The sequence below is a fragment of the Hylobates moloch genome, unplaced genomic scaffold (genome assembly GCF_009828535.3).
Source record: "Hylobates moloch isolate HMO894 unplaced genomic scaffold, HMol_V3 SCAFFOLD_5, whole genome shotgun sequence".
NCBI classification, from domain to species: Eukaryota; Metazoa; Chordata; class Mammalia; order Primates; family Hylobatidae; genus Hylobates; species Hylobates moloch.
This window is the reverse complement of record NW_026652280.1, coordinates 78088143-78099368: the sequence shown is the minus strand read 5'-3', so window position 1 is coordinate 78099368 and position 11226 is coordinate 78088143. Positions and strand designations below refer to the sequence as shown.

The following is an 11226-nucleotide window of genomic DNA, read 5'->3' as shown; positions in this document are numbered from 1 at the left end:
TCCCATTTGGGAAAATGAGAATCTGGAGAAATGACTTTTCCAAAGTCCCCAGCAAGTTATGAATGGAGCTTAAGACAAAACTCAGGCTTCTGACTCCCAATCAGTTTCTACTTTATTATTAGATGGATTCTCTTTTGGTCAACAAGCATAGAGCATACAGATTATCCTAGTCTGACTTCCTCTGAAAAGTCTTTGCCTAGCAGGTGGCTGGGCTTTAACTGGGTGTTGTTTAACTTGGTGCTGACTGTTCGTATGATCTTCTAGGCAATACCCCCTCTTACAATAACAAACAAAATCTAACTGACCACAGGATTCTTCTTTCCTTTATGCAGGAAGCAGGCCTATGGCTGTAGGAAGAAACAACACAATTGTGACAAAATTCATCCTCCTGGGACTTTCAGACCATCCTCAAATGAAGATTTTCCTTTTTGTATTATTTCTGGGGCTCTACCTCCTGACGTTGGCCTAGAACTTAAGCCTCATTGCCCTCATTAAGATGGACTCTCACCTGCACACGCCCAAGTACTTCTTCCTCAGTAACGTGTCCTTCCTGGACATCTGCTATGTGTCCTCCACTGCCCCCAAGATACTGTCTGACATCATCACAGAGCAGAAAACCATTTCCTTTGTTGGTTGTGCCACTCAGTACTTTGTCTTCTGTGGGATGGGGCTGACTGAATGCTTTCTCCTGGCAGCTATGGCCTGTGACTGGTATGCTGCAATCTGCAACTCCTTGCTTTACACAGTCCTCATATCCCATACACTTTGTTTAAAGATGGCGGTTGGTGCCTATCTGGGTGGATTCCTTAGTTCTTTCATTGAAACATGCTTTGTCTATCAGCATGATTTCTGTGGGCCCAATATGATCAACCACTTTTTCTGTGACCTCCCTCCAGTCCTGGATCTGTCCTGCTCTGATACCTTCACCAGTGAGGTGGTGACCTTCATAGTCAGTGTTGTCGTTGGAATAGTGTCTGTGCTAGTGGTCCTCATCTCTTATGGTTACATTGTTGCTGCTGTTGTGAAGATCAGCTCAGCTACAGGTAGGACAAGGGCCTTCAGCACTTGTGCCTCTCACCTGACTGCTGTGACCCTCTTCTATGGTTCTGGATTCTTCAGGTACATGCGACCCAGTTCCAACTACTCCCTAAACAGGGACAAGGTGGTGACCATATTCTATGCCTTGGTGATCCCTGCGGTGAATCCCATCATCTACAGTTTTAGGAATAAGGAGATTAAAAATGCCGTGAGGAAAGCCATGGAAAGGGACCCCGGGATTTCTCATGGTGGACCATTCATTTTTATGACCCTGGACTAATGTTTACAATGAAGCTGTGAGCTGGGTCAATTGTGCAGACATTTATGTAATTTTAAACTAGTTGATCTATAGAATGAATTGTGGGAATCAGGCTTTTTTCCCTCCTGCTTAAGATTTCACTAATAGTTTGCCTGTTGGCTATTAGAAAACATTTTGGCCATTGTTGCTTTGTAAAATGAATAGCACTGTATAGTTTCAGATTTTAAATGCTCTGCCTAGCAGAAAACTTCACCATGACAAAAAATATCCTGGAATGTCAAAACAGAGTTTGTATGTATAGGAGGAAAGTAATCGAAAAAATGTTAGTCCAGCATTTAGTGTGGTGATCTTTAAGGTACAACATGGCATAATGACCTGAAGAGGATGATGCTTTTTCTAAACACAGTTGCGTTTCCCTCTTCTGAGATTCTCAAATGGTTTCCTTAGAGCTCATGAAAACCACAGGGCAGATATCTTCCCGTGTTTCAGAATCATGGCCATAGGAGCCCCTGTGACTGATGGGAGAGTTTTCATACTCTTTAGAGGCATTAAGGCAAGAATTCTGATTTGGGCCTCGATATAATTTGGATATTTGTCCCCACTCACATCTCATGTCTAATTGCAATCTCCAGTGCTGGAGGTGGGGCCTGGTGGGAGGTATTTGAATCCTGAGGGTGGATCCCTCATGGGTTGGTGCTGAATTCATGATAGTGAGTTCTTGTGAGATCTGGTCATTTAAAAGTGTGTAGCACTCCCCCCAACCCTCTGCCACTCTCTCTTTCCTCTCACTCTGCCTCTCTTGCTCCTGTTTTTGTCATGTGATGTACCTGCTCCCCCTTTGCCTTCTGCCATGATTGTAAGCTTCCTGAGGCCTCCCTAGAAGCTAAACTGATGCCAGCACCATGCTTCCTGTAAAGCCTGAAGAACCGTGAGGCAATTAAATCTCTTTATGAATTACCTAGCCTAAGGAATATTTTTATAGCAGTGCAAGAACAGTAGGCCTTAATGACTTAACAAACAACCTCTCGGCCAATTCAATCAACTACAAAAAGAGGCCACTAAAACAATTTGAATAAAACCGAGGAATTATTGCTTAAGCCCAAAGAGACAGCTTTCTAACCAACAATTAAAGTTTCTTAGGAATCTAAAGAGAAGCATACGCTCATTTGGGATGAAAAGTTCTCTATTTTTACCAGGGTTGTGATTAATTCTAGAAGAGAACTTAGCCAAAGAATTGAAGAAAATGATTTTCTCCTCTACATTTTCTCAGAACTTGTTATGTATCCTTGAACTGGCAGTAAAGAACTGGAATAAATTCATTCAGCTGTGGCCTTTCTTGGGTAGGCTATAAATAAGTGAGTAAATAATATCTGCCTGTGTGTCTTTAGGCAAGTTGCTTGGACTCTAGGTGCCTCAGATCCTCATCATAAAATCAAAATTATAATAGTAATTTTATCCTAGGATTATTGTGAAGAATTAAATGAGTACATGTAAATACTTAGAATATTGCATTGTGAATGGAAAATGTCCCAGAGGTGCTATTACTACTCTTATTACTATTATATAATGCTTAATCATTATCCAAATAGAAGAAATAGAAGAGCTTTCCTTAGTTTGGTAGGAAATGTAATTTTTGCAATGGCTTTATTGTGTTAGAAAGAGGATCTGGAGGGACTTTTGCAAAGATGGTTGAGAATATTCACTTTTAAGTCATCAGACCTGAGATTATTAATTTCATCTCTGCCATTTTGTAGGTACATAGCCCGATCCAAGTTATTTAGAAACTCTATTTTCCTCATCTATAGCTACCTGAAGACTAAGCTCTGATTTTTTTTATCTTGCCCAAATTCCTTCCTAAGGAGTCTGGGGAGTCATGCCCTGCAAACCATAAATTCTCATTAGATGGGTTTTATTTAACCCCGTATACAGTGACTTACTTTACAATCTGACTGTAGCATAACAAGGAAGAAAATCAAAATGTTTTACACCAAAATATATTTCCTTGCCATACCTCGAAATTGCCCTGCAAAGTCTCTTGTGGGAAAAATCCACATTCTATAGAGAATCCCCTCTCCTCTTTGTTTTCCTTCCTTCCTTCCTTCCCTGATCTAGGAGATAATCAACTAAGAGCCAGGCACCTTTTTAAGTCCGATAAGAAACAATTTACAACCTGCTCTCTCTTTTTTTTTTTTTTTTTATTATACTTTAGGTTTTAGGGTACATGTGCACAATGTGCAGGTTTGTTACATATGTATCCATGTGCCATGTTGATTTCCTGCACCCATTAGCTCGTCATTTAGCATTAGGTATATCTCCTAATGCTGTCCCTGCCCCCCCCCACCCCCCACCCCACAACAGTACCCAGAATGTGATGTTCCCCTTCCTGTGTCCATGAGTTCTCATTGTTCAATTCCCACCTATGAGTGAGAACATGCGGTGTTTGGTTTTTTGTCCTTGTGATAGTTTACTGAGAATGATGTTTTCCAGTTTCATCCATGTCCCTACAAAGGACACAAACTCATCATTTTTTATGGCTGCATAGTATTCCATGGTGTATATGTGCCACATTTTCTTAATCCAGTCTATTGTTGTTGGACATTTGGGTTGGTTCCAAGTCTTTGCTATCAGACCACAGTGCAATCAAACTAGAACTCAGGATTAAGAAACTCACTCAAAACCGCTCAACTACATGGAAACTGAACAACCTGCTCCTGAATGACTATTGGGTACATAATGAAATGAAGGCAGAAATAAAGATGTTCTTTGAAACCAACGAGAACAAAGACACAACCTACCAGAATCTCTGGGACACATTCAAAGCAGTGTGTAGAGGGAAATTTATAGCACTAAATGCCCACAAGAGAAAGCAGGAAAGATCCAAAATTGACACCCTAACATCACAATTAAAAGAACTAGAAAAGCAAGAGCAAATACATTCAAAAGCTAGCAGAAGGCTAGAAATAACTAAAATCAGAGCAGAACTGAAGGAAATAGAGACACAAAAAACCCTTCAAAAAATTAATGAATCCAGGAGCTGGTTTTTTGAGAAGATCAACAAAATTGATAGACCGCTAGCAAGACTAATAAAGAAGAAAAGAGAGAAGAATCAAATAGATGCAATAAAAAATGAAAAAGGGGATATCACCACCGATCCCACAGAAATACAATCTACCATCAGAGAATACTACAAACATCTCTATGCAAATAAACTAGAAAATCTAGAAGAAATGGATAAATTCCTCGACAAATACACCCTCCCAAGACTAAATCAGGAAGAAGTCGAATCTCTGAATAGACCAATAACAGGTTCTGAAATTGTGGCAATAATCAATAGCTTACCAACCAAAAAGAGTCCAGGACCGGATGGATTCACAGCTGAATTCTACCAGAGGTACAACCTGCTCTCTCTGAAGTCTGCTGAGAGCTTCTTCTGCACAATAAAACTTGGTCTCCACAATCCTTTACCTTAACCTGAACATTTCTTTCCATTAATCCCAGGTCTTCAGATGAACTCAACCAATTGTCTGCCAGAAAATGCTTGAATTTACCTATAGCCTGGAAGTCTCCACTTTGAGTTGTCCCTCCTTTCTGAACGAGATCAATGTATTTCTTTTTTGAGATGGAGTCTCGCTCTGTCACCCAGGCTGGAGTGCAGTGGCACAATCTCGGCTCACTGCAAGCTCCACCTCCCGGGTTCACGCCATTCTCCTGCCTCAGCCTCTCTGAGTAGCTGGGACTACAGGCGCCCGCCACCACGCCTGGCTAATTTTTTTGTATTTTTAGTAGTGACGGGGTTTCACCGTGGTCTGGATCTCCTGACCTCGTGATCCGCCCGCCTCGGCCTCCCAAAGTGCTGGGATTACAAGCGTGAGCCACCGCGCCGGGCCGAAATCAATGTATTTCTTAAATGTATTTGATTGATGTATCATGCCTCCCTAAAATATGTAAAACCAAGCTGTACCCCGACCACCTTGGGCGAATATTCTCAGGACCTCCTGACGGCTGTGTCACGGGCCATGGTTATTCATATTTGGCTCAGAATAAATCTCTTCAAATATTTTACAGAGTTTGACTCTTTTCATCAACATACCCCATACAATTGATACAACAATTAAGCGAGAATGTGCATAAAGAGGGCTTAGCCCAGTGCCTGGCATATGGTAATATTTAGTACAGGTTAGCTTATATTATTAGTCGATATTTTTACTCAGTTTTATATAAATCAAGAAAAATCCAGGGTAATGTGTTAAAAAGAGACCAAAGAAATAGGTTTAGGTATCCACTCCAATTGAGAAATATCAGTCTCAGCCAACAGGTGCACCCATATTACTATCTCTATGATGTCTCTTGCATATCAGAAGCAGTTCTTAGGGAACTAGAGCGAGCTCAGGTTCACAGCTGTGGCCATTTTGCCAATTCTATCAGCTACCTGGATGCCTCTCCCCCTTTTCCTTATAGCTATTTTTTTTCCTCCACCTTTCTTGACCTGTACTCCAACTCACCAAGCTCCTATCCTTCAGTTTATCGATTTTCAAAATGGTAGTTAATCTTAAGTTCTCCTAATGTCAAAAGTCATCGAAATGACACAATTAACTAATGAAAATGTCTCTTGCTTTGGATTTACATGGAGCTATTATCAATCTTTACCATCCCTAAACTTTTTTGATGAACAGAGATTCTGAATAAAAAGTCTTCATAAAAATTTTTCTTGTTCAATCACATATATATCTATGAGTAATGGTAATTTTCTCATTGCACTGAGAAGATATAAGGTACTTTTGCAGTTTGCCCAACTACCAAGAAGAATGTAAGTCTTATTAATAGAATTAATATGCATTAATTCTAATGCATAAGATGGAGATTGGTTGTAAGACTTGAATGTTTTGGGGTATACAGTAAGCCACATGCTAAATATTTCCTAAACAAATGTATTTATTATGGGGCATATAATCAGACACAAATGAAACAGAATATTTTGGGCCCTTAAGGAATCAGGCATTTTGTAGCCATTTGAAGGAGGAGGAGGCGAAACTCTTTCCTGGGAGGGCTAGCTAGCTGGAGATAGAATTCACTTTAGTAAAATTACCATCATCCAGGGTGTGGCACTCATGTTTGCAACTTCCAAAAATCTTTTCCAGATGGACTGAAGTTAACCAAACTCAGAATAGCTAGCTGCATAAGCCAGAATGACAGATTTAATTTTCAGTGAAGAACAAAGCTGCCAAGCTTGAACTTATGCCAGTGGCACAATTACCCATCTGTCAGAAAGCCATATAGAAAGACAAATTACAATGAAAAGTCTATTTGGAGAGAAAGCGATCTCAGCAAAGCTGATAAAGTGGATCAGTTCCTGATACACCCAGCTAGAGGGTCCAGATTGGCTGAGGCCCTGGGCAAAGGCACTACCAATTTTTCTCCCCAAGCACTCCTTTTCCTCTCTTCCAAGATGACTGTCCTCCCTTCTAATCAATATTTATAGATCGATGAACGTACAACTTTTCCTACTTTTGGTCTAAGAAATATATATATATTTTTCTCTAAAATGCTTCTGTGACACAATTTACACACAGAGAGTGCATAGTGAAACCACGGGCTGATTTTATGGTTTAAGTTTTAGAGTTTTGTAGACACCTTGTTGTTGTCCTATGCACCATCAACATTCACCTACTTTTTTTCTTCTTAGGTACATATAATTATGCACACTCATGAATTAATGAGTGATGCATTAAAGGAGCTCTGATGAGATGCTTAACATTTTTCTAAAGATGAATAGTCTTATGTTTCTAGTCTTAAACCTTCACAAACCTAGAGCTTGCCTATTCTGTGATCATCCACAGAAATGAGGAATCATTTGTATTTCACTTGCTTGTGTCCAGATAATCTGGATATCCCTGACATAAAAGCAAGCAGGGGCAACCTGACTATCTTGCATATAAGGAGATACGCCATGTATACCAGCACATTCTTCCATCAGCTTGATCCTTGACTACCTCCCTGATTTCCTGGTGACTTGTCCTCATGTCTATAACATTTTCAAACGCCCTGGGGATGATAAGCCAGGTGTTTATATTGACCTTTGCTGCCTTTATTCCACCCTCTCTCTTCTTGTGCTTCTCTCTCCCCTTATGCTGGTTAAGACTTCCTATATGCAATACTGCCTGTGGGCCTGGCCAGGGATAAGAGTTCACTCTTTTGTACAAGCAAATAAATAGCCACATCAGTCTCTTGCATTCATGGCTTGGAACTTTTACAAACTAGATATAGCAGCATCTCTCTTCAGAGTTGCCAGACCAAATGGCTGGCAGTATGTAGTTGAAGAGACTAACCGCACACTTTGGGTGGGACCACATTCTATAAATAAACTGGCAGCTGGGACCCAGGGAGACCTCATAGAAAAACAGAGAATTCATCTTGTGCTCAAAGCCAAGTTCTTCTGAGATAGAACTATGATGTCAAACTAGGCTTAAATGTCAGCATGCATAGAAAAATTGGCATGCATAAAGTATCACTTTGATATTGTATGGTATATTCTTGTTTGTTCTAATAAAACATCTTTCTTATGCAAAAAGAGGCTGGGTTGCTTTGATCTTAAGAAATTCTTAAGAAGGAAAATTGCTCTGCATGGTTTAGAAGGAGAAAAGCCTATAAGTCAGACACAACACTGAAACTCATAGTTCATTTCCTAACAACTGAAAGCTATGTATGTAGCCTGGCAGGATTGGCAGTGAGACTCCATCTGGGGCTGAGCTGCAGGCCGAGGTGTCCTGGGAGAGTCATCAAGAAGACGTGGGTTCTGAGAAGTCCTGCACCAATCTAGTCTTCCCTCTCCACATTTCATGTGCCCTGTGAGAGATACCACTGACAATTGCTTATATTGTCTGTACTATGTGTATAAATGCCACTTTTTTTTCTTGTAGACCCTCTTTTTTACCAGAAGGCAAAGTAGGTATTCCTTCCCTGTTTAACACCTTCAATGTCTGTGGCTTTCAGATCTTGAAAGGTTCTGGAATTGTTTTTCATCATACATGCCATCCCTGGTAGTTTTCCAACAGAAGGTGATAGATGAAATTTTCTTGCTTTAGCAACTTAAGCCTCGTTTTATTAGGACTTTGGCCTTCTTTATTCATTTGATTTACTTTTTTTAAACCTCTTCCTATGTTTTAACATTACAAACTATTTGTAATAACATTTCAAAAACAAATGACTTTATCATGTGGTTTTATGTTTCTTTTTTAAAACTTTACATACATTTTATTTTTGTGGCTGATTTCATACCTCCGCCTTCAGCTCCTCCTCCACCTCCCGCCCCCAAGCAGCAGGAATAACCTGAAGTCTCCCAAGAACCCTCTCCCATTCAATCCTACCTGGAAACTAGTTACCTGCTTGGAGAGTCCTCCTCATCACTTTTTTGTTTCAGTTTTTATTTTGAGTTCCAGGATACATGTGCAGGTTTGTTACACAGGTAAACATGTGCCATGGTGGCTTGCTGCACAGATCATCCCATCCCCTAGGTATGAAGCCCAGCATCCATTAGTTTTTCTTCCTGATGCTCTCCCTCCCCACCCTGACAGGCACCAGTGTGTGTTGTTTCCCTCCATGTGTTCATGTCTTCTCATCATTCAGCTCCCATTTGTAAGTGAGAACATGCAGTGTTTGGTTTTCTGTTCCTGCATTAGTTTGCTGAGGATAATGGCTTCCAACTCCATCCATGTCCTTGCAAAAGACATGATTTTGTTCCTTTTTATGGCTGATGTTTGATTTACTTTTATTTTACAATTACAATGAGCTGTAACTCACCATTACACTTAAAAAATTATATTATTTTAATCGACAGATCATAATTCTATGTATTTATGGGGTACAATGTGATGTTTTGATATGTATTTACAATGTGGAAAGATAAAGTCAAGCTAATTAAAATAATCGTTTTTGTCCTTTTTTCCCCCTTCTTTTTTGTATTCGGCATGCGTCCCTAAAGCTGAGTTTGATGGTACCTTTTCTCTATCCTGGAAGGGTAGCTTTCATTTGTAGGAGTTCTTAGTGGAATCACAGTGGGATGGGGAGGAGTCCCACTGTATTAGTCTGTTTTCAAGCTGCTGATAAAGACATACCCAAGACTAGGCAATTTACAAAAGAAAAAGGTTTAATGGACTCAGTTCCACATGGCTGGGGGAAGCCTCAAGACCCTGGTGGAAGGTGAAAATCATGTCTTACATTGCAGCAGACAAGAGAAGAATGAGAGCCAAGCAAAAGGGGAAACCCCTTATAAAGCCATCAGATCTTGTGACACTTATTCACTACCATGAGAACAGTATGGGGGAAACTGCTCCCATGATTCAGTTATCTCCCACCAGGTCCCTGTCACAGAATGAGATAACTATAGGAGCTACAATTTAAGATGAGATTTGGATGGGTACACAGCCAAACCATATCATTCGCTTCAGCAAATTTTTCTGTGACATTATTAACTACCTGTCTTTGTCGGGTTGTAAAGAGGAAGGGAAGATGTACTGTATGCTGTACGCTCTTGATCACCTAGGCTTCTGTCATTGCTAATAGGACTGTCGAGGTCCCAGCATCTGAACAGTGCCTGGCATATTAGGTATGCATTTGATCAATATATGTTGAATGAATGAATAAACATTAGTATTTTAGAGCAAATCTTAGTATTTGGGCTCCTACTGAGTCAAAATTATCCTATCACTTACATTCACCAAACTTCCTAAAAGTACTTGATAAAAAATAAGTAATTTATGTGGCAGGTAAATTCTCAGTAGACTTCTTCTGGGGGAAATATGGTTATCAAGACTATCTAATTTTTATGCTATATTATATTGTAACAACATATATTCCTTTTTATTTTAGAATTAGCTTTTTATAGTGCACATCAAAATTGTGTATTGATCGGTCTTGTTTTTTACATCAATTAATGTATGTTAATAAAGTTACTTATTTTGGATTCTATGTTCAGGATACAGAATTTCCCAGTTTTTCAGTCAAATTTGACAGACCACAATTTAATTTTTAAAACGATTTAATTATACTTTTAGAATGAAAGCAAAATGTGGTTTCCTCATATCTTTAATCTACACACATATACGTATATATGTTTATTACTCAGGAATAAGGCTTTAGGAATATTAAAACATGTTTTTATGAGCAATCAGGAGGCTACAGAAATTGGTATATAACAGCGTAAGCTAATTCCACTTTAATAAGCAGAGGCAATTGAAATTAGAATTAAATTAATCTGCTTAAAAAATATAAACACATGAACAAAAAGTTCTGTTTCAAAGGTAACAAAGGAAAATTAAAGCAATTCTTCTACCTAATAAAATATCAGCCCAAAACAAATATTAAAATAATTTTTTAAAAATTATTATTATACTTTAAGTTTTAGCGTACACATGCACAATGTGCAGGTTTGTTACATATGTATACATGTGCCATGTTGGTGTGCTGCACCCATTAACTCGTCATTTACGTTAGGTATATCTCCTAATGCTATCCCTCCCCCGCAACCCCACCCCACAACAGGCCCTGTTGTGTGATGTTCCCCTTCCTGTGTCCATGTGTTCTCATTGTTCAATTCCCACCTATGAGTGAGAACATGCAGTGTTTGGTTTTTTGTCCTTGCGATACTTTGTTGAGAATGATGGTTTCCAGCTTCATTCATGTCCCTACAAAGGACATGCACTCATCCTTTTTATGGCTGCATAGTATTCCATGGTGTATATGTGCCACATTTTCTTAATCCAGTCTATCGTTTTTGGACATTTGGGTTGGTTCCAAGTCTTTGCTATTGTGAATAGTGCTGCAATAAACATACGTGTGCATGTGTCTTTATAGTAGCATGATTTATAGTCCTTTGGGTATATACCCAGTAATGGGATGGCTGGGTCAAATGGTATTTCTGTTCTAGATCCCTG

The 11226-nt window shown here is 39.4% G+C and overlaps 1 protein-coding gene across 1 annotated transcript; it reads left to right on the top strand.

The window, feature by feature from the left end:
* The first annotated feature begins 343 nt into the window (after positions 1 to 343).
* LOC116467868 (olfactory receptor 5A2) lies at positions 344 to 1318 on the top strand. The gene is given in 1 exon segment (XM_032151508.1): positions 344 to 1318. A coding segment is annotated over 1 exon segment (975 nt).
* Positions 1319 to 11226: the final 9908 nt, after the last annotated feature.